We start from the raw sequence: 25,740 nt of genomic DNA on the forward strand, positions 1-25,740 counted from the left end.
TCTGGAAGCAACAAGACCATGAACAGCTTCTACCCTCACACAGCCATAAGACTTCTAAACAAATGGCTACCCGGACTACCTGCATTGACCCTTTTTTTTCACTAACTCTCTTGCACTGATTGTATGCACACACACTTGACTCTACCCACATACTCACGCATACTTACACTGACACACACACATAGTGACGCCACACACACGCTACTGCTACTGTTTATTATCTATCCTGTTACCTAGTCACTTTACCCCTACCTATATGTACAGTACATAGCTATCTCAATTACCTCGTACCCCCGCACATCGACTCCGTACTGGTACTCCCTGTACATAGCCACGTTATTTTCTACTCCCCTATATATAGCCATGGTATTTTTACTCTTTATTTGTATTCGTAATTCACTGTGTATTTATTCTTCAGGTCACTATTTCTATTTATTTTTGTTTTATCTTTAACTCTGCATTGTTTGAAATGGACCTGTATGTAAGCATTTCACTGTCAGTTTCACCTGCGAAGCATGTGACAAATAAAATGGTGTTTTATTTACTTCTGGCAGTAACTCAAAACCCCACATGACCACAGAACATGACAGCAGCTACTCCCCCTTAAGTCAGTCCTAAGACAATTATAAGTCGACCGACAAGCGGGACTTCTCATCATTTTCCCTTGACTTCTTTGTTCCTTTGAGTCTGTCTGTAAAATAAGTGGTTTTATTCAGTGTTGTCATGAATGGTTGTTCTGTGAGTGTCACTTTGTCACTCCAGAGACGACAATGGGGTCTACACACACAAGGCATGTGAATAACACACACAAACACACATCGGTGCACACACACCCACACAGGCACCAACTACTGCTAAGTTGTGGTGGTGACAGTGAGGTATGTACTGACTCGTACTGTATGCTCCAAGACGATTGAGCCCCTAACATCACTAACCTTCGGCCCCCATTCAACAACAGGCTGGTGCCGACAACACCTCCGCTGAGACAAAAATACACCCCCCCCTCCTCACGCTCTCCCTAGACCCTAGGTCTAATTGAAAATCCAGCTGCTTGCCTTCGAACCTCCAGCACCTTCTCTGTGTGTGTGTGTGTCAATTACAGCTCTCTGGTCACTCAAACTCCAGGATATGTGGAAGATGTGTTCTATCCTCCCTGAGTGTTTATGTCTGTCTGTTCTTCATATCACTCATTTAACTGTCCATGAGGAGTCCACAGTAGTCATGAGAAAATTCAAATTCCCAGTGTCCCGCAGGTAATGAGTCCGAGACCAACCTTCCCATAGAACAGTTAGACGCTCTTTAAAGCCCAACAAGATGTGTGTGGGATGAGTAATGCAGCAGCTCATGTGTGTGCCATTAAAAAAATATATATATCTACTTAACAGAAAACATGGTGGCGTGTGTGTGTGTGTTGCTGTGTGAACCCAACCGAGAGAATGAGGATTTACTGGAAGTCAAGTGAGTTCATTTCTACACATTCCCGCGTGGTCTATAAATTACTGTTCTCTCACTGAACACACCACAACTAATTACTTTACCACCTCCCCATGTCCTCCACACTCCATCACCTCTGTACGTCCTCTCCTCCACTCCTTCTCTTTCACCTCTGTCTCTCCTCCCCTCCTCCTCTCTTCTCCTTACAGCTAAAGCAGTGTTTATCCGCTCCCGTGTGTCATGTGGTTAGAAAGGAGAGGGCAGTATTCACAGTGGTGCTTTAGAATGGTGGCTGGTGACAGATAAGGAGGATGTGAGACTTGATCAGGGGGGGGGGATCATCTAAATTGCATTTCCTAAATTCCTTGCCTCCTCTCTCCTTGTCTCCTTCTCAAAACCCGTTGGAGGTCAGAGGTCACAAGGAATCAAGGCAATGCAATTGAGATCCTCCCAGAGAGGTTCCAGCTCTCACTCAGACCCTGCCCAGGGATTACAATATTTCATTAATTACAATATTTCATTAATTCAGCCAAGACTCCTGCGATCACATTTTATAAAAAAGGAAATAACTATTTATACAAAACTATAAAAGGCTATTAGGATGTATATAACTCTATAAACCTAAAAGTGACTGGACCCTGAATAACCCATGTCAGACCTATTACACAATAAAGCACAACTATAACAACATCTGAGGTAGAGAGTGAAGGAGGGAGAGAGGGTGAGAGAGGGAATGAGGAAGGGACTTAGTGAAGGAGTGAAGTATGGAGTCCTGACAGTGGGAGAGGGAGACATTGATGCAGGGCTTTCCCCAGTCTCAGGTTTTAAGAAGTGTGTGTGTATGGAAACAACATTGATTCAACTAGTGTGTACCCAGTGGGTTTTCCATGCAGTCACAAAAGCCCGTGTGAGACACATTTATTTATCATGTAGTAAACTCGGACAGAGAACTTACTCTGTACAAGAGAAGGGCTCCATGTAGTCACAGTTAAGCTTCTCTCTCGTTCTTTCTTTTCCATGTTCTGTCAGTTAGCCCTGACTGTAAACATCTCTCCTTTCTCTCCCTCTTTTCCATGTTCTGTCAGTTTGTAAATAGTCCTTGTCATATACAATACCTATGACCTATCAAATGAAGAAAATCTGTTTCTAATCCTGATCCTGTCTCTTACCACGATGTGAAACAAATATGTATTTGAGAACAGCTTTATATGACAGTCAGAGGTAATACATAGTGACCAGACCAAGGTTACACTGTACTGGTAGTGTATGTTACAGTGAGGTATACTATCATGCTACTGAAACTGCAGCTACAATAGTGATGTTACTGTACAATGATGAGAAATGCTTTCAGAAATCCAATACGTCTTTTGTGCATTTGACTGCCCATTACATTTCAAAACGCCGAAGCACTTGTTCAGTGGTTGTAGACAGACTGCAAAATGAAGATGGTTTCACCACTAATTCACAATACAGTGAATCCAAGCTGTGGGACAACACAACATGAACAAAAAAAAACGGTGAAAGTATCGGACAGAGATTCCTTACAGAATCACACAGAGCACGTGTTCTCAGGGTCCTGTTCAATCAAACCTTTCAGGTTTCCGAAGGTGAAACAAAGTCTTTCCAAGGCACTTGATTCTATTCACTTCTGGTTTCAGTCATTGACAAAACTCATACAAGATTTACATGCACTTATTTCACAATATTTAAACACAATATTTCATGAACTCTATATATTAGCTACATATTTAAAGATATTCTAATATACATTTTGGTATAATACACCTCACCCTGTGCATTGCAATGAGCAGTGACATCGTTGATTAGTGATGTGCTGTGGTGCAATTAAATGTATTTAGGTTATAACATGCAAAATATACACATTCATTTCAAAATAAAATGTGGAATGATTAAATAGAACAATTTAAATAGTAACACCCTTTAAAAGTCACATGACTAACTTAACACAGAAGACAAAGTCAGTAAACCCCTAAAGGCTGTCAAATAATTTATCTAACTCAAACCAATACTGCAATCACAGTATCTCTCATTTCAATTAAGTTTTTAATCAGTCACTGCCATCTCGAAAACCCCCCACACAAAAGAACCAACAGTAAAAATGTCTACCTCCATCAATAAATTTAGAACCCAAATATCAAAAACATGCAGAAACATACTGTAGCCTGGTCGTCCCATCTGTCATGTTTTGGCATGACATAAAACGAACAGAGGAATTGGCTAAAACACATACATATACAGTGTTCATAACAAAATCAGCTAACGGGTGGGGGAAAAGAAAACTGGTCAAACAAATTGATTCTCTTCATGGGGGCTCTCAGGTTGCCATCGGTTACGGTGTGTGCGAGGGCTTGTATTAAGTTCGCGGGGGCTCTCTGGTTGCCAATGCTGACCATGCAGCTGCAGGATGCGATGTAGAACCTCCAACCATACCTTGTAGCAGAACAGGTACTGTTCCTATAACCAGAGACAAGACAGAGATGTTGCGACACACACCCCCAAACGCTCATGCACTGTCGCACGCACACACACAGTGCAGTAAAGAGCTCTAACTCTCTGGGTGGCAGCGAACATACTTTCTTTCGATCATCCAGACTCGTGCCACTCGAACCGCAAAGTGCTTTACTTTACAAATGATATATGATTCATGCATAGATGATTGACCGTCAAACATAGATTTTTATAATTGTTACTCTTTCAGGGCTCGGTGGCTGAGTGACAAGACATTAGCTATGAAGGCTTTGGGAAACCCACAACAGGTTAGTAGAACCAAAGAACCACCACTCAAACTGGGTTTGTGGAATATTTCATTTTTGATTATGTAGTAAACAAATAGTGGATAGGATTATGGAAGCCATAGACAAACAATCAATGGTAGCCTGATTGATGGTAGCCTGTTCAATCAAAAGTTTTACCTGTGACACGTGACACTAACCTCATACGGGTAGGCCTACTGTACTGACCTTAGTCTGAATCATGCCATATCGCTGCAGTCTCATCTCCCTCACAATGTTACTAACGTTGATCTGTGGAGAGAGAAGAACAAGGAGTTAGGTTCTGATATATACAGTGGGGCAAAAAAGTATTTAGTCAGCCACCAATTGTGCAAGTTCTCCCACTTAAAAAGATGAGGCCTGTAATTTTCATCATAGGTACACTTCAACTATGACAGACAAAATGAGAAAAAAAATCCAGAAAATCACATTGTAGGATTTTTTATGAATTTATTTGCAATTATTGCAATTGCAATAATTATGGTGGAAAATAAGTATTTGGTCACCTACAAACAAGCAAGATTTCTGGCTCTCACAGCCCTGTAACTTCTTCTTCAAGAGGCTCCTCTGTCCTCCACTTGTTACCTGTATTAATGGCACCTGTTTGAACTTGTTATCAGTATAAAAGACACCTGTCCACAACCTCAAACAGTCACACTCCAAACTCCACTATGGCCAAGACCAAAGAGCTGTCAAAGGACACCAGAAACAAAATTGTAGACCTGCAACAGCCTGAGAAGACTGAATAAGTAAGCAGCTTGGTTTGAAGAAATCAACTGTGGGAGCAATTATTAGGAAATGGAAGACATACAAGACCACTGATAATCTCCCTCGATCTGGGGCTTCACGCAACGGTGAGCAAAAATCCCAGAACCACAGGTCCACAGGGACCAGGTGAATGACCTGCAGAGAGCTGGGACCAAAGTAACAAAGCCTACCATCAGTAACACACTACGCCGCCAGGGACTCAAATCCTGCAGTGCCAGACGTGTCCCCTTGCTTAAGCCAGTACATGTCCAGGCCCGTCTGAAGTTTGCTAGAGAGCATTTGGATGATCCAGAAGAAGATTGGGAGAATGTCATATGGTCAGATGAAACCAAAATAGAACTTTTTGGTAAAAACTCAACTTGTTGTGTTTGGAGGACAAAGAATGCTGAGTTGCATCCAAAGAACTCCATACCTACTGTGAAGCATGGGGGTGGAAACATCATGCTTTGGGGCTGTTTTTCTGCAAAAGGACCAGGACGACTGATCCTTGTAAAGGAAAGAATGAATGGGGCCATGTATCGTGAGATTTTGAGTGAAAACCTCCTTCCATCAGCAAGATGAAATGTGGCTGGGTCTTTCAGCATGACAATGATCCCAAACACACCGCCCGGGCAACGAAGGAGTGGCTTCGTAAGCAGCATTTCAAGGTCATGGAATGGCCTAGCCAGTCTCCAGATCTCAACCCCATAGAAAATCTTTGGAGGGAGTTGAAAGTCCGTGTTGCCCAGCAACAGCCACAAAACATCACTGCTCTAGAGGAGATCTGCATGGAGGAATGGGCCAAAATACCAGCAACAGTGTGTGAAAACCTTGTGAAGACTTACAGAAAATGTTCGACCTCTGTCATTGCCAACAAAGGGTATATAACAAAGTATTGAGAAAAACTTTTGTTATTGACCAAATACTTATTTTCCACCATAATTTGCAAACAAATTCATTACAAATCCTACAATGTGATTTTCTGGATTTTTTTTCTCATTTTGTCTGTCATAGTTGAAGTTCTACCTATGATGAAAATTACAGGCCTCTCTCATCTTTTTAATTGGGAGAACTTGCACAATTGGTGGCTGACTAAATACTCCCCCCCCCCCCCCACTGTATAAGGACTTTTAAGAACACCAAGTGAAGAGCATAGTTTGTATCCTTATTTGAGTTAAGGAGTGTGTGTAAGCGTGTGCATGCATGTGTTTGTGTCTGGGTGTGCACCAATTATGTATATAAACACTAGATAACTGACCAGAGGCACTGTTTCGAAAGCCATTGTAAAAAAAGTTTATATTAACCTCTGCGGGATCGGTGTCCCCCCTGCAGGACTGTTGGGCTAACGTGCGCTAATGTGATTAGCATGACATTGCAAGTAACAAGAACATTTCCTAGGACATAGACACGACTTATATGGGCAGAAAGCTTAAATTCTTGTTAATCTAACTGCACTGTCCAATTTACAGTAGCTATTACAGTGAAAAAATACCATGCTTTTGTCTGAGGAGTGAACAACAACAAAAAACATTTATCACAGCAACTGATTTGATACATTCACCTCTGAAGGTAAATATTATTCTTACATTCAGTAGTCTTGCTCTGATTTGTTATCCTGAGGATCCCAGAAATAAAACATAGCATAGTTTTGCTTGATAAAATCCGTTTTGATATTAAAATGTAGGAACTGGGTTCTACAGTTTGAACCCCTGCTGTGTCCCCCCCATCTAGATGCGTGAAGGTTAGTGAAGCCAATTATCCATAATTTATATCATTCCTGGAAGTGTGTAAACTTACAAAAATGATATGGTAATAAAAAATGTATGTTCTCCATAGTTATGTACTTGAAAATGTATCAATTGACCAATTCGGCACATTTGGGCCGACTTGATACAACATTTGAACAGTAATGCAATGGTTCATTGGATCAGTATAAACTGTGCAGATACACTGCTGCCATCTAGTGACCAAAAGCTAAATTGTACCTAGACTCCTAAGCGATATAATGGCCTTTCTATTGCGTTTCAAAGATTATTTTTTTTTAAACGCATGTTTGTTTCTTTGTATTATCTTCTACCAGATCTAATGTGTTATAATCTCCTACATTAATTTCACATTTCCACAAACTTCAAAGTGTTTCCTTTCAAATGGTATCAAGAATATGCATAGCCTTGCTCCAGGTCGTGAGCTACAGGCAGTTAGATTTGGGTATGCCCTTTTAGGAAAAAACGTTTTTTTTTAAAGGGTCCGATCCTGTGACTACATTTATGTTTGCTAATATATTATATTACAGACATCTTAATGCATACTTTTAACGTCTCCACTACAACAAAGAAATACATTGAATTAAAACATTAAATTGAAATACTGCCGATTCTATTAATTCCTATGGAGGACTGGCTCCTTCTGAGGAGTACCAATATGGTGGCTTCAAAGACTCTCATTGGCCAATACATAGTATCAGCAATCTAGTGTTTATACATCATTGGTGCGCACCTGTGTGTTCGAACTCACCGGGAGATCGTTCTCTATGAGACTCAGGATGACATCGGTGCAGATCAGTACTCCTGTTCGTCCTATCCCAGCACTACAGTGTACAGTGACAGGTCCTTTATGGTGGACTGCACGGAGGTAGCGGATAAATCTGACCAGCTGCTCTGAACTCCGCGGCACACCGTGGTCAGGCCAACGGATAAACTTCAGGTGACGGACAAAGTGGGTCTCACCAGACTGGAACAGGAGGAGGGAGCAGATGTCAATCAACTGATCAACCAATCAAATTGCAAATTGTAAAATTTTACAAATGTGTTTTTGTCATAAAGGAGACCAGTGCCTAAACCCTCTAAGAGACAGCAGAGATGACAGTGGCTGATGAAAAGTGTAATTGATATGAGAGATAGTGTATCCTTCAAAATGACTTTCGCTGGATTTAGTAGACACAAAAAATAGACACATTGTACTCATGCTAATTCATGCTTTACATTTTTTCCCCTTCTTTTTAGTATACTCTCCGTCACATCTGTGAGTGGATTGTATTTGAGCTGTCCCCTCTTTCTATCGTCCCTCCTTCCCCCTCACCTCTTTCTCCACCATGCGGATGATCTTGATGTGGAAGTATTCCTTGATCTGCTGGTTCTCCAGGCTGAGCTGGAAGCGCCCTGTGTCTAGGGGACAGCTCACCCTCTCTGGCCAGTAGCAGTGACACTTCACCCTGCCTCTCTCCACCTCCTGGGTCATCATGGCTATCACATCAGACCTGGGGAGTAGGGAAGGAGGGTTGTTAACCATGTTGTACTATTCATGCCATAGGACTTTAGTTACAGGTCGTGTTCATTAGGCACCAAACAGAAGAAAACGGACTGAAACAGGGAGGGACTACATGGGACAATAAGAACTTCTAATTTTCCCCTGCAAAACGTCTTCTGTCTAAACGATGCCCGGCGAAAAACGATAGTGTATACACTAATGTCATGCACTGTATGTGAACTTCACAACACAGTAATCAGCACAGACCTGTTCTCCCAGACCATCTGCCAGAAGTCGGGCACAGTGGAGGGCAGAGGACCCTGGCAGGAGATATAGATGAACTCCTCACTGCCAACCTCCATACGGATATAACTGGCGTTAATATAGTCCTGGTTATCACCCACTGGAACACGCGTCTTATCGTCTAGAGAGCAGGAGTAGAGAGAATCAAATCCAATCTTATTGGTCACATACACATGGTTAGCAGATGCTATTGCGAGTGTAGCGAAATGCTTGTGCTTCTGGTTCCCGACAGTGCAGCAATATCTAACATGAACAATTCCACACCAACTACCCAATACCCGACAACTCTAAGAATTGGAATGAGAATATGTACATGTAAATATATGGATGAGCAATGACAGAGAAGGCATAAGCAAGATGCAATACATGGTTTAAAATACAGTATATACACATGTGAGATGAGCAATGCAAGATATGTAAACATTATTAAAGGGGCATTATTAAAGTGATTGGTGATTACTTTAATAATGACAGAGAGGGTGTGAGGACAGACGCTGGAAAACGAGAAGCAAGTACAAGGTGAGACGCCTCCTGAGTGTTCGACCACGGGGCAGGGGTTTCCAGTACCTGATTGACATATGGGTTATGGCCCGGACGATAGGTGCTGGGTCCCCGCTAAAGACATCATAGACGCGGCCCTCATCGCTGACTTTTCCCGCCGACACCCCTATCTGCACTCACCTGCGCTGTCTAGACTGCCAAATGAATTACTGTTGTTGAATTATGCAAGAGAACGTGACAACAACCATGTCAAGAGAAGGATGCCCACAGATTTAAAATCTAAACACTTGACTGTAGATTACACTTATCTGTACATACTTTACATTGTTTGTGAGAGCAGACATAATATCACTATAACCCGAGTGTGGATGCTTTCATTTCAGCACATCTAATTTGTAAACATTTCAACTGTATTAAATCTTCTTCTTTTTTTTTCAATTGCACAAAAAAAATCCACACCCACTAAAATAAAAGTGAACTTTCCTCTCTTTCTTGTGATGTAAGTGTGGAGACACTGAGTTAAATCCACAAATAAATAGTTATTTCTGGTTGTTTATCAAATTTAAAAGGAAAATTCCACCCCAAAACAATATTTAGGTATTTGTTTCATTACTCCATTGTTGATATAGTCCCAAAATGATATAATACCAAACTATCTTTTGGTATTTGTTTCATTACTCCATTGTTGATATAGTCCCAAAATGATATAATACCAAACTATCTTTTGGTATTTGTTTCATTACTCCATTGTTGATATAGTCCCAAAATGTTTTGCATGACAGCAATAAAGTTTTCAAGATATACCACTTAAAAATACAGAAATACTGGCTAACTCATTGAATCTGCTTTGTAGTATACCCTTTAGGTTGTGTATTAACTATTATATGACCAGATAGCAAACAAAATATGACGTCTCGATACCGTCATGAAAAAGCCGTCATTATCTGGTTGCAACAGGGACCGTTAGGTTGCAATCTTACAACCGGAAAATTACGTAATTAAAATGTCTTGTGTCAATTTTTCCCGCAGCTGTCCTCTCCAGCCCAGATTAGATGGTTCTAGTGCAGACTACACAGAGGCATGAAAGGGACTGTAGTTCAACCGGTTTAACAGTGACTTACAGGGCAGGATGTCACGATAGCGGTTCTTCTCCCGGTTCTCCGGAGCTTTCCCCACTAGACAGTTATCAGACGGCTTTAGATGCTCCAAGGCCTGAAACAAACAACACCAACTGAAAATGTTTCCTGCTGCTATTGAAAAGGCAGACCAAGTTACAGGACACGGTTAACATACTTCAAAAGTGTGTGTGTGTTTGCGCATGTGTATGAATGAGGAACACATAGTGTCTACCCACCATGAACTCTCGGACCAGTTCTTGCTGGTCTAGTTGATGTTGTAGAATCTGTATGAGGGCTTTCACTCTGGACCCAGCGTATTGACTGGTCTTAGCTGGACTGATCATGGCTAGTCTGGCCAACTCTTCTTCTGATACTATAGGTGGACCTGGAAAGAGGAGGGGGATTAAGTTCTTCATGATTATAAATATAGGACCTATGCACTGTAGTTAGGTTTTCAAAAACCAACAATTTAACAGTGTTAAATAATAATAATAGCCCATGGTGCAGAGCTCTGGAGCAGTTTAGGGGTAAGTGCCTTGCTCAAAGGCACAACGGAAACACATTTTCCTGTCTGTCAGAGTAGGATTTGAACTGGCCACCCTCCCCCTCCCCTGTACCTGGGAAGGGTGACATGGTCTCCTGACCTTTAGCATCAAATGTCTCATCATCCTCATCCTCGCTGCTCCAGCCGTCTGATTGGCTGTTCTTGCTGCCCATCATGGTTTCGTCCAATGGCATCACAGGGATTTGGTTCCTGGGGGGGGGGGGGGGGTGAGTAGGGATGAGACCATTTCTACTCTTCTGTAGGGAGGCAGACCAGACCATTTATAGTGTTTCGTAGGGGGTTGAAATCATGCTCAGTCTATTTTCCGTGCACCTTTTGCACCTAAGATACAATAGCAGGTTTTCTATACTGTATCTGATATCAAATTATTTATCAATAATATATCATTAATGATATACTAACTATCAAGGCAACCTCTATTCAACCATGAGATCCCATTGTGATATGGTTATACAGTATCATCATAGGCAGCACAAGTTTGTGTTTCATCTGTGACTCTTTGCTGCCTCCTTGTGGTCAAAGTTAGTCTACACTCCAGAAACGTTGAGTAACAGTCTGTGGTATGACACACCAGATGTACACAGTGTACTCCGAGGACAAGTGAGACACGACTTCAATATGAACACAGAGTGCTTACAGTGCAGTTAACATATTTTGGAAACATCTTCTATTTTGAGTCTATGGATGTACTGCTCATTCTGGACCAGGCCCTAATGGGGTTTGAAAGCGACGGTACAAGAGAGGCAGACGAGAGGGTTCCCTGACGAGTCTACGTCGGCGAGTAAATAAAATTGCCTCTATGCTCCGTTCTAATGATGAATGTACACTAAACTTGACGAGCTTCAATTGAAGACTATCCAATCAATGGCGCCTGAAGAACTGCAATATCCTGTGTTTTTCAGTCGTGGCTGAACGACATGGCCTATACTGATCGAGCTGGTTTCCTATGCATCGTCAAGACCGAACGGCAGCTTCAGGTAAGGTTAAGGGGGAGGTGTGTGTGTGTCTTTTTTTTAACAACAGCTAGTTCGCAATCTTTAAGTATTTTTTCTTGCCTAAATTAGAATGCCTCATGATAAGCTGCAGACCAAACGATTTACCAAGAGTTTTCAACTATATTACTATTAGCTGTCTATTTACCATCACAAACTGATGCTGGCACTAAGATCGCATTCAACGAACTGTATAGGGCCATATTTATTTATTTATTATTATTTATTTATTTTCTTCTTTTTTTTCCACCTTTATTTAACCAGGTATGCTAGTTGAGAAGATAAGATAAAGCATAGCAGTGTGAACAGACAACAACAGAGTTACACATGGAGTAAACAATAAACAAGTCAATAACACAGTAGAAAAAAAGAAAAAATTGAAAAAGAGTCTATATACATTGTGTGCAAAAGGCATGAGGAGGTAGGCAAATAATAACAATTTTGCAGATTAACACTGGAGGGATAAATGAGCAGATGGTCATGTGCAGGTAGAGATACTGGTGTGCAAAAGAGCAGAAAAGTAACTAAATAAAAACAGTATGGGGATGAGTTAGGTAAATTGGGTGGGCTATTTACCGATGGACTATGTACAGCTGCAGCGATCGGTTAGCTGCTCAGATAGCAGATGTTTAAAGTTGGTGAGGGAGATAAAAGTCTCCAACTTCAACGATTTTTGCAATTTGTTCCAGTCACAGGCAGCAGAGAACTGGAAGGAAAGGCGGCCAAATGAGGTGTTGTGTAACGGCGTTCTTCGTTTGTCGAAAGAGAGTCGGACCGAAATGCAGCGTGGTGGTTAATCATGATCTTTAATGAAGAAAACGGCGATACATGAAATAACTTATAAATACAAAAACAACAAACGGAACGTGAAACTTATTACAGCCTATCTGGTGAACACTACACAGAAACAGGAACAATCACCCACGAAAGACAAAGCGAAACTCAGGCTACCTAAATACGGTTCCCAATCAGAGGCAACGAGAAGCACCTGACCCTGATCGAGAACCGCCTCAGGCAGCCAAGCCTACACTCGACACACCCCTAATCAACCACAATCCCAATGCCTACAAAAACCCCCAATACGACAACACAATAACCCATGTCACACCCTGGCCTGAACAAATAATTAAAGAAAACACAAAATACTAAGACCAAGGCGTGACATGTTGGCTTTAGGGATGATCAGTGAGATACACCTGCTGGAGCGCGTGTCACGGGTGAGTGTTGCCATCGTGACCAGTGAACTGAGATAAGGCGGAGCTTTACCAAGCATGGACTTGTAGATGACCTGGAGCCAATGGGTCTGGCGACGAATATGTGGCGAGGGCCAGCCGACTAGAGCATACAGGTCGCAGTGGTGGGTGGTATAAGGTGCTTTAGTAACAAAACGGATGGCACTGTTTGATGAGTAGAGTATTGGAAGCTATTTTGTAGATGACATCGCCGAAGTCGAGGATCGGTAGGATAGTCAATTTTACTAGGGTAAGTTTGGCGGCGTGAGTGAAGGAGGCTTTGTTGCGGAATAGAAAGCCGACTCTAGATTAGATTTTAGATTGGAGATGTTTGATATGAGTCTGGAAGGAGAGTTTACAGTCTAGCCAGACACCTAGGTACTTATAGATGTCCACATATTCTAGGTCAGAACCATCCAGGGTGGTGATGCTAGTCGGGCATGCGGGTGCAGGCAGCGAACGGTTGAAAAGCATGCATTTGGTTTTACTAGTGTTTAAGAGCAGTTGGAGGCCACGGAAGGAGTGTTGTATGGCATTGAAGCTCGTTTGGAGGTTAGATAGTACAGTGTCCAAGGAAGGGCCAGAAGTATACAGAATGGTGTCGTCTGCGTAGAGGTGGATCAGGGAATCGCCCGCAGCAAGAGCAACATCATTGATATATACGGAGAAAAGAGTCGGCCCGAGATTTGAACCCTGTGGCACCCCCATAGAGACTGCCAGAGGACCGGACAACATGCCCTCCGATTTGACACACTGAACCTGTCTGCAAAGTAGTTGGTGAACCAGGCAAGGCAGTCATTAAACAAACAAACAAGAAAATGCACATCCAGAGGTGGCGCTCCTAGTAGCCGATGGTTTTAATGCAGGGAAACTGAAATCCCTTTTCACATTTTTACCAGCATTTCACTTGTGCAACTAAAGGCAAAAAACCTCTAGATCACCTTTACTCCACACATAGAAATGCATACAAAGCTCTCCCTCGCCCTCCATTTGGCAAATCTGACCGTTACTCTATCCACCGGATTCCTGCTTACAAGCTGTTGATGGGGCAGCATTGTTTTTAGCTGTCCCATAATGTATACTTTTGGTGGCAGTACTGTTTTCCTCTGGAATCACAGAAGTACTTCTGCGGCTCCTCCATCGTTTTATTTGATAGAGGTATTTCAGTTTAGCCTTCTGGTCTACTCTACGCGACACACTCACATCTGTAACAATGAAACACAGGCTGGTTATGGCTCACATCAACATCATCCCAGACACCCTAGACCCACTCCATATCGCCCCAACAGATCCACAGATGACGTAATCTCTATTGCACTCCACACTGCCCTCTCCAACCTGGACAAGACAAACACCTACATGAGAATGCTGTTCATTGACTATAACTCAGTGTTCAACACCATAGTGACCTCCAAGCTCATCATTAAACTCCCTTTGCAACTGGATCCTGGACTTCCTGACAAGCCACCCCCAGGGGGTGTGGGTAGGCAACAACACATCCGCCACACTGATCATCAACACGGGGGCCCCTCAGGGGTGCGTGCTTAGGCCCTTTCTGTACTCGATTGTTCACCCACGACTGACACCATCATTAAGTTAGCTGACGACACAACGGTGGTTGGCCTGACCACCGACGACTTTGAGACAGTCTATAGGGAGGACCTGGCAGTGTGGTGCCAGGACAACAACCTCTCAATCAACGTCAGCAAGACAAAGGAGCTGATTGTGGAGTGCAGCAAACGAAGGGCTGAGCATGTCCCCATCCACATTGACGGCACCATAGTGGAACAGGTCGAGAGCTTCAAATTCCTCAGTGTCCACATAACTAAGAAATGATCATGTTCCACACACACTAACACGGCCGTGAAGAAGGCACAACAATACCTCTTCCCCATCAAGAGGCTGAAAAGATTTGACATGGGCCCTAAGATGCTCAAAACGTTTTACAGCTGCGACATTGAGAGCATCTTGACTGGCTGATTCGCCGTTTGGTATGGCAACTGCTTGGCATCCGACCGCAAAGCGAGGTAGTATGCATGGCCCAGTACATCCCTGGGTCTGAGCTCCCTGACATCCAGGACCTCTATACCAGGAGGCGTCAGAGGAATGCCCTAAAAATTGTCAAAGCCACCCATGTCATGGACTAATCTCTGTGCTACTGCACAGCAAGCCGTACCGATGCACTTGGAACATTTTACATGACATTTTAGTCATTTAACAGACGTATCTATCCAGAGAGATTTACAAGAACAATTAGGATTAAGTGCTTTGCTCAAGGTCACAGACAGATTTTTCACCTAGTTGGCTCAGTGATTCAAACCAGCAACCTTTTGGTTACTGGCCCAACTGCAACTCTTAAATGCTAGGCTACCTGCCGCCCAACAGGACCCCAAACATCTTCTACCCTAAGCCGTAAGACTGCTACGTACACTGAACAAAAAAATATAAACACAACATGCAACAATTTCTGAGATTTCACTAAGTTGCAGTTCACATAAGGAAATCAGTCAATTGAAATGTACAATATTCATTAGGCCCTAACCTACGGATTTCACATGACATGACACATACTGTTTGTCACAGATACTGTACATTTATAAAAAAAAAAGAATGGATGTGCAGTCAGTATCTGGTGTGACCCCCATTTTCCTTGTGCAGCGCAACACATTTCCCTCACTTAGAGTTCATCAGGCTGTTGATTGTGGCATGTGGAATGTTACCGACATGTCTCCGATGGCTGTGCGAAGCTGCTGGATATTGCTGGGGAACCGGAACACACTGTCATACACGTTGAATCTGTGGCATTGTGCTGTGTGACAAACTGCTGATTTTAGAGTGGCCTTTTATTTGTCCCCAGCACAAGTTGCACCTGTGTAATGACCATGCTATTTAATGACATGCCACACCTGTCAAATGGATGGATTACCTTGCTCACTAACAGGGATGTAAACACATTTGTGCACAAAATGTGTGAGAAATAAGCCGTTTGTGAGCATGGAACATTTCTGTGATCTTTTATTTCACTTTACATGTTGCATTTATATATATTGGCTAACTATTTAACTATCTGCATTGACCCTTTTGCACTAACTCTGTTGACTCATCACATTCGGTTGTCAAGTGAATCGAATTGTTATGCTGATTATATTTAGAAGAAATGTTACGTAGCACCCAAACACACATGATGTAATGTGATTTGTCAAATTTGAGATGTTTGATGCTTCGAACCCAGTCATGCATGCAGTAAACAAGCCAAAATGAATGACCGCCACATACATGCATATCATCGGAAACTCGCCAAATAAATTTGCTATTGATAGCTATGGTAAGAAGCCATAGCTGAGAAGAAGTCAAATGGATTGGGCTTAACAAGTGAGGTGTAGCAGAGCAAAGCCAGTGACCTAGTTGCTGGAGAGTGATGGTGGAATTATACAGTTATACAATTATACATTCACCTTGGCCAAATACATTTAAACTCAGTTATCACAATTCCTGACATTTAATCCTAGTAAAAATCCCAGTTACGATCACCACAGAATGTGAAATGTCAGAATAATAGTAGAGAGAATGATTTATTCAGATGTTATTTCTTTAATAGGTCGCAATTGTAAATGAGAACTTGTTCTCAACTTGCCTACCTGGTTAAATAAAGGTAAAATAAATAAATAAATAAAAAATAACATTCCCAGTGGGTCAGAAGTTTACATACACTCAATTAGTATTTGGTAGCATTGTCTTTAAATTGTTTTACTTGGGTCAAACGTTCCAGGTAACCTTCCACAAGCTTCCCACAATAAGTTAGGTGAATGTTGGCACATTCCTCCTGACAGAGCTGGTGTAACTGAGTCAGGTTTGTAGGCCTCCTTGCTCACACGTGCTTTTTCAGTTCTGCCCATAGATTGAGGTCAGGGCTTTGTGATGGCCACTTCAATACCTTGACTTTGTCCTTAAGCCATTTTGCCACAACTTTGGAAGTAAGCTTGGGGTCAATGTCCATTTGGAAGACCCATTTGCGACCTAGCTTTAACATCCTGACTGATGTCTTGAGATGTTGCTTCAATATATTCACATAATTTTCCCCCCTCATGATGCCATCTATTCTGTGAAGTCCACCAGCCCCTCCTGCAGCAAAGCACCCCCACAACATGATGCTGCCACCCCCATGCTTCACAGTTGGGATGGTGTTCTTCAGCTTGCAAGCCTCCCCCTTTTTCCTCCAAACATAACAAGGGTCATTATGGCCAAACAGTTACATTTATGTTCATCAGACCAGAGGACATTTCTCCAAAAAGTACAATCTTTGTCCCCATGTGCAGTTGCAAACCGTAGTCTGGCTTTTTTATGGCGGTTATGGAGCAGAGGCTTCTTCCTTGCTGAGCTGCCTTTCAGGTTATGTCGATATAGGACTCGTTTTACTGTGGATATAGATACTTTTGTACCTATTTCCTCCAGCATCTTCACAAGGTCCTTTGCTGTTGTTCTGGGATTGATTTGCACTTTTCGCACCAAAGTACGTTCATCTCAAGTAGACAGAACTCGTCTCCTTCCTGAGCGGTATAACGGCTGCATGATCCCATAGTGTTTATACTTGCGTACTGTTTGTACAGATGAACGTGGTACATTCAGGCGTTTGGAAATTGCTCCCAAGGATGAACCAGACTTGTGGAGGTCTATGATGATTTCTTTAGATTTTCCCATGATGTCAAGCAAAGAGGCACTGAGTTTGAAGGTAGGCCTTGAAATACATCCACAGGTACACTTCCAATTCACTCAAATTATGTCAATTAGCCTATCAGAAGCTTCTAAAGCCATTACGTAATTTTCTGGAATTTCCAAGCTGTTTAAAGGCACAGTCAACTTTATGTAAACTTCTGGAATTGTGATGCAGTGAATTATAAGTGAAATAATCTGTCTGTAAACAATTGTTGGAAAAATTACTTGTGTCATGCACAAAGCGACCTAACCGACTCGCCAAAACTATAGTTTTTTAACAAGAAATTTGTGGAGTGGTTGAAAAACGAGTTTTAATGACTCCAACCTAAGTGTATGTAAACTTCTGACTTCAACTGTACAGTGCATTCAGAAACTATTCAGACTCCTAGACTTTTTCAACATTACAGCCTTATTTTGCAATTCATTAAATTAAAAATTATCCTCATCAATCTACACAATACCTCATAATGACAAAAAAAAAAAAATGAAATTCCATTTGCTATGAGACCATTTGCTATGAGAATCCTTGAGATGTTTCTACAACTTGATTGGATTCCACCTGTGGTAAATTCAATTTATTGTACATGATTTGGAAAGGCACACACCTGTCTGTATAAGGTCCCACAGTTGACTCCGCATGTCAGGAGAAAAAAAAAACAAGCCACGAGGTCGAAAGGAATTGTCCGTAGAGTTCCGAAACAAGATGGGTTGAGGCACAGATCTGGGGAAGGGACTAAAACATGTATGCAGCATTGAAGGTCCTCAAGAACACAGTGGCCTCCATCAGTCATCTCCATCGGACCCTTTTTTTCAATTAAAGTCGCCTGAAATGACATACCCAAATCTAACTGCCTCTAGCTCAGGCCTTGAAGCAAGGACATGCATCTTCCTGATACCATCTGAAAGGAAACACTTTGCAGTTTGTGGAAATGTGAAATGTAGGATAATATAACACATTAAATCTGGTAAAAGACAATAAAGAAAAAAAACATGCACCGATCCGTAGAGGTTAAATGGAAGAGGTTTGGAACCACCAAGACTCTTCCCTGACTGCCCAGCCAAACTGAGCATTCGGTTCAGAAGAGCCTTGGTCAGGGAGGTGACCAAGAACCCAATAGTCACTGACAGAGCTCCAGAAATCCCCTGTGGAGAAAGTAGAAGATTCCAGAAGAACAACCATCTCTGCAGCACTCCACCAATCAGACCTTTATGGTAGAGTGGCCAGACAGAAGCCACTCCACAGTAAAAGGCACATGCCAGTCCACTTTGAGTTTGCCAAAAGGCACTTAAAAGACTCTCAGGCCACGAGTAACAAGATTCTCTGGTCTGATGAAACTAAGATTGAACTCTTTGGCCTGAATGCCAAGTGTCACATCTGGAGAAAACCTGGCACCATCCCTATGGTGAAGCATGGTCGTAGGGGTATGGGGTAAGTTGAACATAGGGACAGGGTAAGTTGAGTTTCCTTGGGGTACGTGGGCGATGTTGTCCAGTGACAGTTTGTGAAGGTGCAATGAAATGGGGGTGTGGTGTATGGACACCTGCTCGCCGAACATCTCCTTCCAAAATCATTGCATTAATATGGTGTTGGTCCCCTCTTTGCTACTATGACAGCCTCCACTCATCAGGTAAAATGTTCCACTCAATGTAGAAACATTGCTGCAGGGACTTGCTTCCATTCAGCCAGAAGAGCATTAGTTAAGTCAGGCACTGATATTGGGCGATTAGGCCTGGCTCGCAGTCGGCGTTCCAAGTCATCGCAAAGGTGTTCGATGGGTTTGAGGTCAGGGCTCTGTGCAGGCCAGTCAAGTTCTTCCACACCGATCTCAACAAACCATTTCTGTATGGACCTCGCTTTGTGGAGCGGGGCATTGTCATGCTGAAACAGGAAAGGACCTTCCCCAAAAATGTTGCCACAAAGTTGGAAGCACAAAATTTACTAGAATGTTATTGTATGCTGTAGTGTTAAGATTTCCCTTCACTAGACGGCCTAGCCTAAACCATGAAAAACAGACAATTATTCCTCCTCCACCAAACTTTACAATTGTCACTATGCATTTGGGAAGGTACCCTTCTCCTGGCATCTGCCAAACCCAGATTCATTCGTCGGACTGGTAAAGTGTGATTCATCACTCCAGGAGGACTTGTTTCCACTGCTCCAGAGTCCAAAGGCGGCGAGCTTAACACCACTCCAGCCGGTGCATGGCATTGCGCTTGGTGATCTTAGGCTTGTGTGCGGCTGCGTGGCCATGGAAACCCATTTCATGAACCTCCAGACTAACAGTTTTTATGCTGACGTTGCTTCCAGAGGCAGTTTGGAAATCGATAGTGAGTGTTGCAACCGAGAACAGACGATTTATAAGCGCTACGTGCTTCAGCAATTAGTGGTCCCATTCTGGGAACTTGTGTGGCCTACCTCTTCGCGGGCTGAGCTGTTGTTTCCACTTCACAATAACAACACTTACAGATGACCGGGTCAGTTATAGCAGGACAACAATTTGATGAACTGACTATTTAGAAAGGTGTCATCCTATGAGAGTGCACTCAATTTTATACATCTGTCAGCAATGTGTGTGGCTGAAACCTTTTGAGGATCTGAGGATGCCAAATCTTTTCAGTCTCCTGAGGGGGAATAGGCTTTGTTGTGCCCTCTTCATGACTGTCTTAAGAGTGTTTGGACCGTGATAGTTTGTTGGTGATGTAGATTTTGAATTTGAAGTTCTAAACCTGCTCCACTGTAGCCCCGTCGATGAGAATGGGAGTGTGCTCGGTCCTCCTTTTCCTGTAGTCCATATCATCTAGTTTACTCTTATTCACGTTGAGAGAGAGGTTGTTGTCCTGGCACCAAACAACCAGCTTGGTTGTCGTGCCTGGCTATGCAGTCATGAGTGAACAGGGAGTACAGGACAGGACTGAGCACGCACCCGAAGGGACCCTGTTTTGAGGATCAGCGTGGCGGATGTGTTGTTACCTACCCTTACCACCTGGGAGCGGCCCATCAGGAAGTCCAGGATCCAGATGCAGAGGGAGATGTTTAGTCCCAGGGTCCTTAGCTTAGTGATGAGCTTTGAGGGCACTCTGGTGTTAAACGCTGAGCTGTAGTCAATAAATAGCATTCTCACATAGGTGTTCCTTTTGTCCAAGTGAGAAAGGGCAGTATGGAGTGCAATAGAGATTACATCATCTGTGGATATGTTGGGGCGGTAGGCAAATTGGAGTGGGTCTAGAGTTTCTGGGATAATGGTGTTGATGTGAGCCATGACCAGCCTTTCAAAGCACTTCATGGCTATAGATGTGAGAAGTACAGGTAGGTAGACATTTAGACAGGTTACCTTAGTGTTCTTGGAGAGAGGGACTATGGTGGTCTGCTTGAAACATGTTGGTATTACAGACTCAGTCAGGGAGAGGTTGAATATGTCAGTGAAGACACTTGCCAGTTGATCAGCGCATGCTCGGAGTACACGTCTTGGTAATCCGTCTGGCCCTACGGCCTTGTGAATGTTGACCTGTTTAAAAGTCTTACTCACATTGGCTACGTAGAGAGTGATCACACAGTCGTCTGAAACCGCCGTCTGGTAGTAGCCGAGCAAACTTGCTAACTGCCTGCTACTCAGCACACTATTGTCCTTCTAATCACTCGGACATCAATGCAAATGTAATGAAACATTTGATCAAACACTCCATGAGAGACCATGAGCTCATGTTGCGCAACATTTCTATAGGCTATGCAATTGTGTGAGAAAACAGAGTGATGGCCTCTAATAAAAATAGGAGAATCCCATCACCTTTCTTTAGGCTTACTATATTTATTTCTTAACTTAACTTGCCTAATATTAAGCACATTGCTTCTCTTTACAACAGGAGTATAGTCTACCTGGCTGGTATGAATATGAACCATAGGAAATGCGTCCTCAATTCGGTAACCTGTTTTTGCTTTGTCATTATGGGGTATTGAGTGTAGATTGATGGGAAAAAATATTTAATCTGGTTAAGAATAAGGCTGTAATGTAAAAAATGTGGAAAAAGTCAAGGGTTCTGAATACTTTCTGAAGGCACTGTATATATTTTTTTTATTTTGGTTCCACTTACCCCGCTCTCCCCTACTGGCAACAATGTGTGATTGTTAATGAGAGACAAATGGAGAGGAGTAAAAGAGGAGAGGATGATAAGATCAGTCTTACCTGTCCGAGGCTTCATGGAGCAAGTTAGTCATACTTTTGCTGGACAGGCAGCAAGCTTGATGAGAGGGTTTACTGTTACAGCTCTCCTACACACGCACCAGAAAGAGAAAGAGAGAGAGAAGTGACAGGTGAGTATGGGGGCTCCTATTTTCACAATAGACTGCAATGCTACAGTGTTGTGTGTTACCTGTCCAGCCATGTCCTCTTCTGTGAGGGCTCGCAGGCGGAGTGAGGGGTGATAGGAGGCATCGGGGGGTGAAAGTGGGGTAATGTCCTCCTCTACATCAGGTACTGGATCTGAAGTTCCCTCTGTAATCAAATACACTGGAAAAAATTATATATGACTCAATTATGACTCAATTATTTAGAAGGCCCAGTGCAATGAAAAATGTTATTTTCCTGGGTTTTAGACATATATTTCCACAGTATGAGGTTGGAATAATACTGTGAAATTGTACAAATGTAATGCCCTACTTTTTTTTTACATGAAAATTATTTTTGTGAAGCCAGCATACAAATACAAAAAAATAATACACTATTATACATTCAATATGGAAACATAATTATTCTGTCTCTGCAGTCTACTGCCCGACCATGTATTGGTCCGTACATTTGTCCTATGTCCCACTGTTCAACATTCTACATCTGTCCTACTATGTTCCACTGTTCAGCAGCCTGATGGCCATCGGTATAAAATTTACCCTGCTCCTATTCTTTATTTAAAAAAATAATAATTTACCCGCCCACCACCACCCCTCTTCGGAGGACAAATATCGTTTTAGTTTTTTAATGCCCTTTTAGTGTAAGAGCCGTTTGAAAAGGCCGCCTGAAATTTAAGCCTGTTTTGGTGGGATACAGTTTTGGCCTGCCTGGTGAAATCACCAGACGGTAAATTTGTTAATATATTAGAGGCTACTGCCCTATATACATAGACTTGAAATCAATGGCCACTTTAATAATTTGGAAGTCACTAGTCACTTTAATAATGTTTACATATTTTGCACTACTCATACTGTATTCTACTGTATTTTAGTCTATGCCGCTCCGACATTGCTCGACCAAATATTTGTAAATTCTTAATTCCATTCCTTTACTTTGTGTATTGTTGTGAAAACATTAGATATTACTTGTTAGATATTACTGCACTGTTGGAAGCTAGAAACACAAGCATTTCGCTACACTTGCAATAATATCTGCTAAACATGTGTATGTGACCAATAAAATTTGATAAGAAAGAGTTACAAACCTATCTGCCAATAACAACTAGTTTCCAGTTTTCCCCTCCCCACTCAGACCACTCCCTGAAAGTCCGAGCAATTTTATCTTGAGAAATTGCTCTTGTTAAAAAGCGATTTTGTTCGTTTTCAATTAAAATGGTCAAAAGTAATCATAGTAAGGTACTTAATTGTTACCCAGAAATGATTTGACATTGAGATAAAAATGGCTGCATTGGGCATTTAAGTACATTTTGTTTAGGATTTAGGCCTGCAGATTGAAATATTTACTTCGCTAAACATAGCTAAAAATAACACTTTTTAAGTATGAAACCCCAAAACAAATATTACTTTTGGATTAACTATCCCTATCTCACCAGAGGGAAGGTCCTCCTGCTGGAAATAAGGTGAGGAACATGCAGAAGGGTTGGAGAATGGCTCGGCATTGTCCGACATACGGGCTTCGATGAAGACTGACACATTTGATCCAGTGCAGGATGCCATGTTGGATCGATTGCTGGTAGCCATGTTGACTTCAGGGCAGGAGGCCGTATTTGATCCAGGACAAGGTGCCATATTTGATCCAGGATAAGAGGCCATATTTGATCCAGGACAGACGGCCATGTTGTCTCCAGGGAAGGCCATAGAGAAGGGTACATCAGTGCAGGGTGCTGTGTTGGCCCTTGGTATGTCTCTACAGATTGTGAGTTGGATGTTTCCCTCAGCCTGACGGAGGATATCCACCACCTTACAGTGGCTCAGACCTGATACTATTATACCATTCACCTAGAACACATTTGAATACAACAATGACACATATTTAGTACAAATATACAGTTGAAGTCGGAAGTTTAAATACACTTAGGTCATTAAAACTTTTTTTTCAACCACTCCAAAAATGTATTGTTAAAACAAACTATAGTTCTGGCAAGTAGGTTAGGACATCTACTTTGTGCACGACACAAGTCTTTTTTCCAATAATTGTTTACAGAGAGATTATTTCACTTATAATTCACTGTATCACAATTCCAGTGGGTCAGAATTTTGCATACACTAACTTGACTGTGCCTTTAAACAGCTTGGAAAAATACAGAAAATTATGTCATGGCTTTAGAAGCTTCTGATAGGCTAATTGACATCATTTGAGTCAATTGGAGGTGTACCTATGGATGTATTTCAAGGCCTACCTTCAAACTTTGTGCCTCTTTGCTTAACATCATGGGTAAATCAGCCAAGACCTCAGAAAAGAAATTATAGACCTCCACAAGTCTGGTTCAACCTTGGGAGCAATTTCCAAACGCCTGAAGGTACCATTTTCATCTGTACAAACAATAACACGCAAGTATAAACACCATGGGACCACGCAGCCGTCATACGGGAAGGAGATGCGTTCTGTCTCCTAGAGATGAATGTACTTTGGTGCTAAAAAGTGCAAATCATTCCCAGAACAACAGCAAAGGACCTTGTGAAGATGCTGGAGGAAACGGGTACAAAAGTATCCATATCCACAGTAAAACGAGTCCTATATCGACATAACCTGAAAGGCCGTTTAGCAAGGAAGAAGCCACTGCGCCAAAACTGCCATAAAAAAGCCAGACTATGGTTTGCAACTGCACATGGGGACAAAGTTCGTACTTTTTGGAGAAATATCCTCTGGTCTGATGAACAAAATAGAACTGATTGGCCATAATGACCATCGTTATGTTTGGAGGAAAAAGGGGGAGGCTTGCAAGCCGAAGAACACCATCCCAACTGTGAAGCACGGGGGTGGGAGCATCATGTTGTGGGGGTGGATAACGATCCCAAGCATACTTCCAAAGTTGTGGCAGAATGGTATAAGGACAACAAAGTCAAGGTATTGGAGTGGCCATCACAAAGCCCTGACCTCAATCCTATAGAATATTTGTGGGCAGAACTGAAAAAGCGTGTGCGAGCAAGGCATTCTACAAACCTGACTCAGTTACACCAGCTATGTCAGGAGGAATGGGCCAAAATTCACCAAATTTATTGTGGGATTTAAAAAGGCAAAGCTACCAAATACTAATTGAGTGGATGTAAACTTCTGACCCACTGGGAGTGTGATGAAAGAAATGAAAGCTGAAATAAATCACTCTCTACTATTATTCTGACATTTCACATTCTTAAAATTAAGTGGTGATCCTAACTGTCCTAAAACAGGGAATTTTACTAGGATTAAATGTCAGGAATTGTGAAAAACTGAGTTTAAATGTATTTGGCTAAGGTATATGTAAACGGCCGACTTCAACTGTATTAAAAGTCATGTTTGGACACATCATCAGTCATGGATGGATCAGTCATTGATAAGTCACATGTGTGCGTAAGAGCTCTGCTACCCGACCAGAGCCCGAATAACTAGGGTACAGGCAGGGCTCGTCTATCACTAATATTTTGAAGCTGAACCCTTTGTGTGTGCTCTGCCGGACAGTACAGTCATATCTGACTAAGATCATAACGAAGTGCTTCAACCTCGTCAAATAGAAGACAGGAGAGATTATTTCACAGAAAATGTTTAGAGTGACAAAAAATAGCTAACAGCTAAATGCTCACTTATGTCTCTTCATTGAGCAGAGCAGCCCAAGTGGAGCCGTTGCTATGGATACTCACAGACTCAAAGCAGCCATGAGTAGAGCGCATGCAGAGCGAGCTGTGCCCAGTGAGCGAGTGACAGACAGAGAGGAGCA

General features: G+C 42.3%; 1 protein-coding gene across 7 annotated transcripts in view; it reads right to left on the bottom strand.

Moving 5' to 3' along the window:
• Window positions 1–2,336: 2,336 nt before the first annotated feature.
• Window positions 2,337–25,740, bottom strand: part of LOC109889749 (tyrosine-protein phosphatase non-receptor type 20) — a 77,345-nt gene continuing 53,941 nt past the window's right edge. For 3 of the 7 annotated variants that reach the window (XM_020481414.2, XM_020481417.2, XM_020481419.2), the window contains 11 exons: window positions 23,416–23,824; window positions 22,012–22,148; window positions 21,825–21,910; window positions 10,759–10,895; window positions 10,378–10,526; window positions 10,145–10,235; window positions 8,487–8,643; window positions 8,052–8,229; window positions 7,488–7,703; window positions 4,416–4,478; window positions 2,622–3,909 (listed from right to left, as the gene is read on the bottom strand). In XM_020481414.2, coding sequence (XP_020337003.1) covers window positions 3,739–3,909; window positions 4,416–4,478; window positions 7,488–7,703; window positions 8,052–8,229; window positions 8,487–8,643; window positions 10,145–10,235; window positions 10,378–10,526; window positions 10,759–10,895; window positions 21,825–21,910; window positions 22,012–22,148; window positions 23,416–23,824 — 1,794 coding nt within the window. In that variant the 3' untranslated portion in view covers window positions 2,622–3,738. Of the gene's footprint in view, window positions 3,910–4,415; window positions 4,479–7,487; window positions 7,704–8,051; window positions 8,230–8,486; window positions 8,644–10,144; window positions 10,236–10,377; window positions 10,527–10,758; window positions 10,896–21,824; window positions 21,911–22,011; window positions 22,149–23,415; window positions 23,825–25,740 lie in introns of all 7 variants that reach the window. The other 4 variants (XM_020481413.2, XM_031823316.1, XM_020481415.2 and 1 more) reach the window with 4 other exon arrangements.

Source organism: Oncorhynchus kisutch, linkage group LG4, assembly GCF_002021735.2.
Source record: "Oncorhynchus kisutch isolate 150728-3 linkage group LG4, Okis_V2, whole genome shotgun sequence".
Taxonomy (NCBI): Eukaryota; Metazoa; Chordata; class Actinopteri; order Salmoniformes; family Salmonidae; genus Oncorhynchus; species Oncorhynchus kisutch.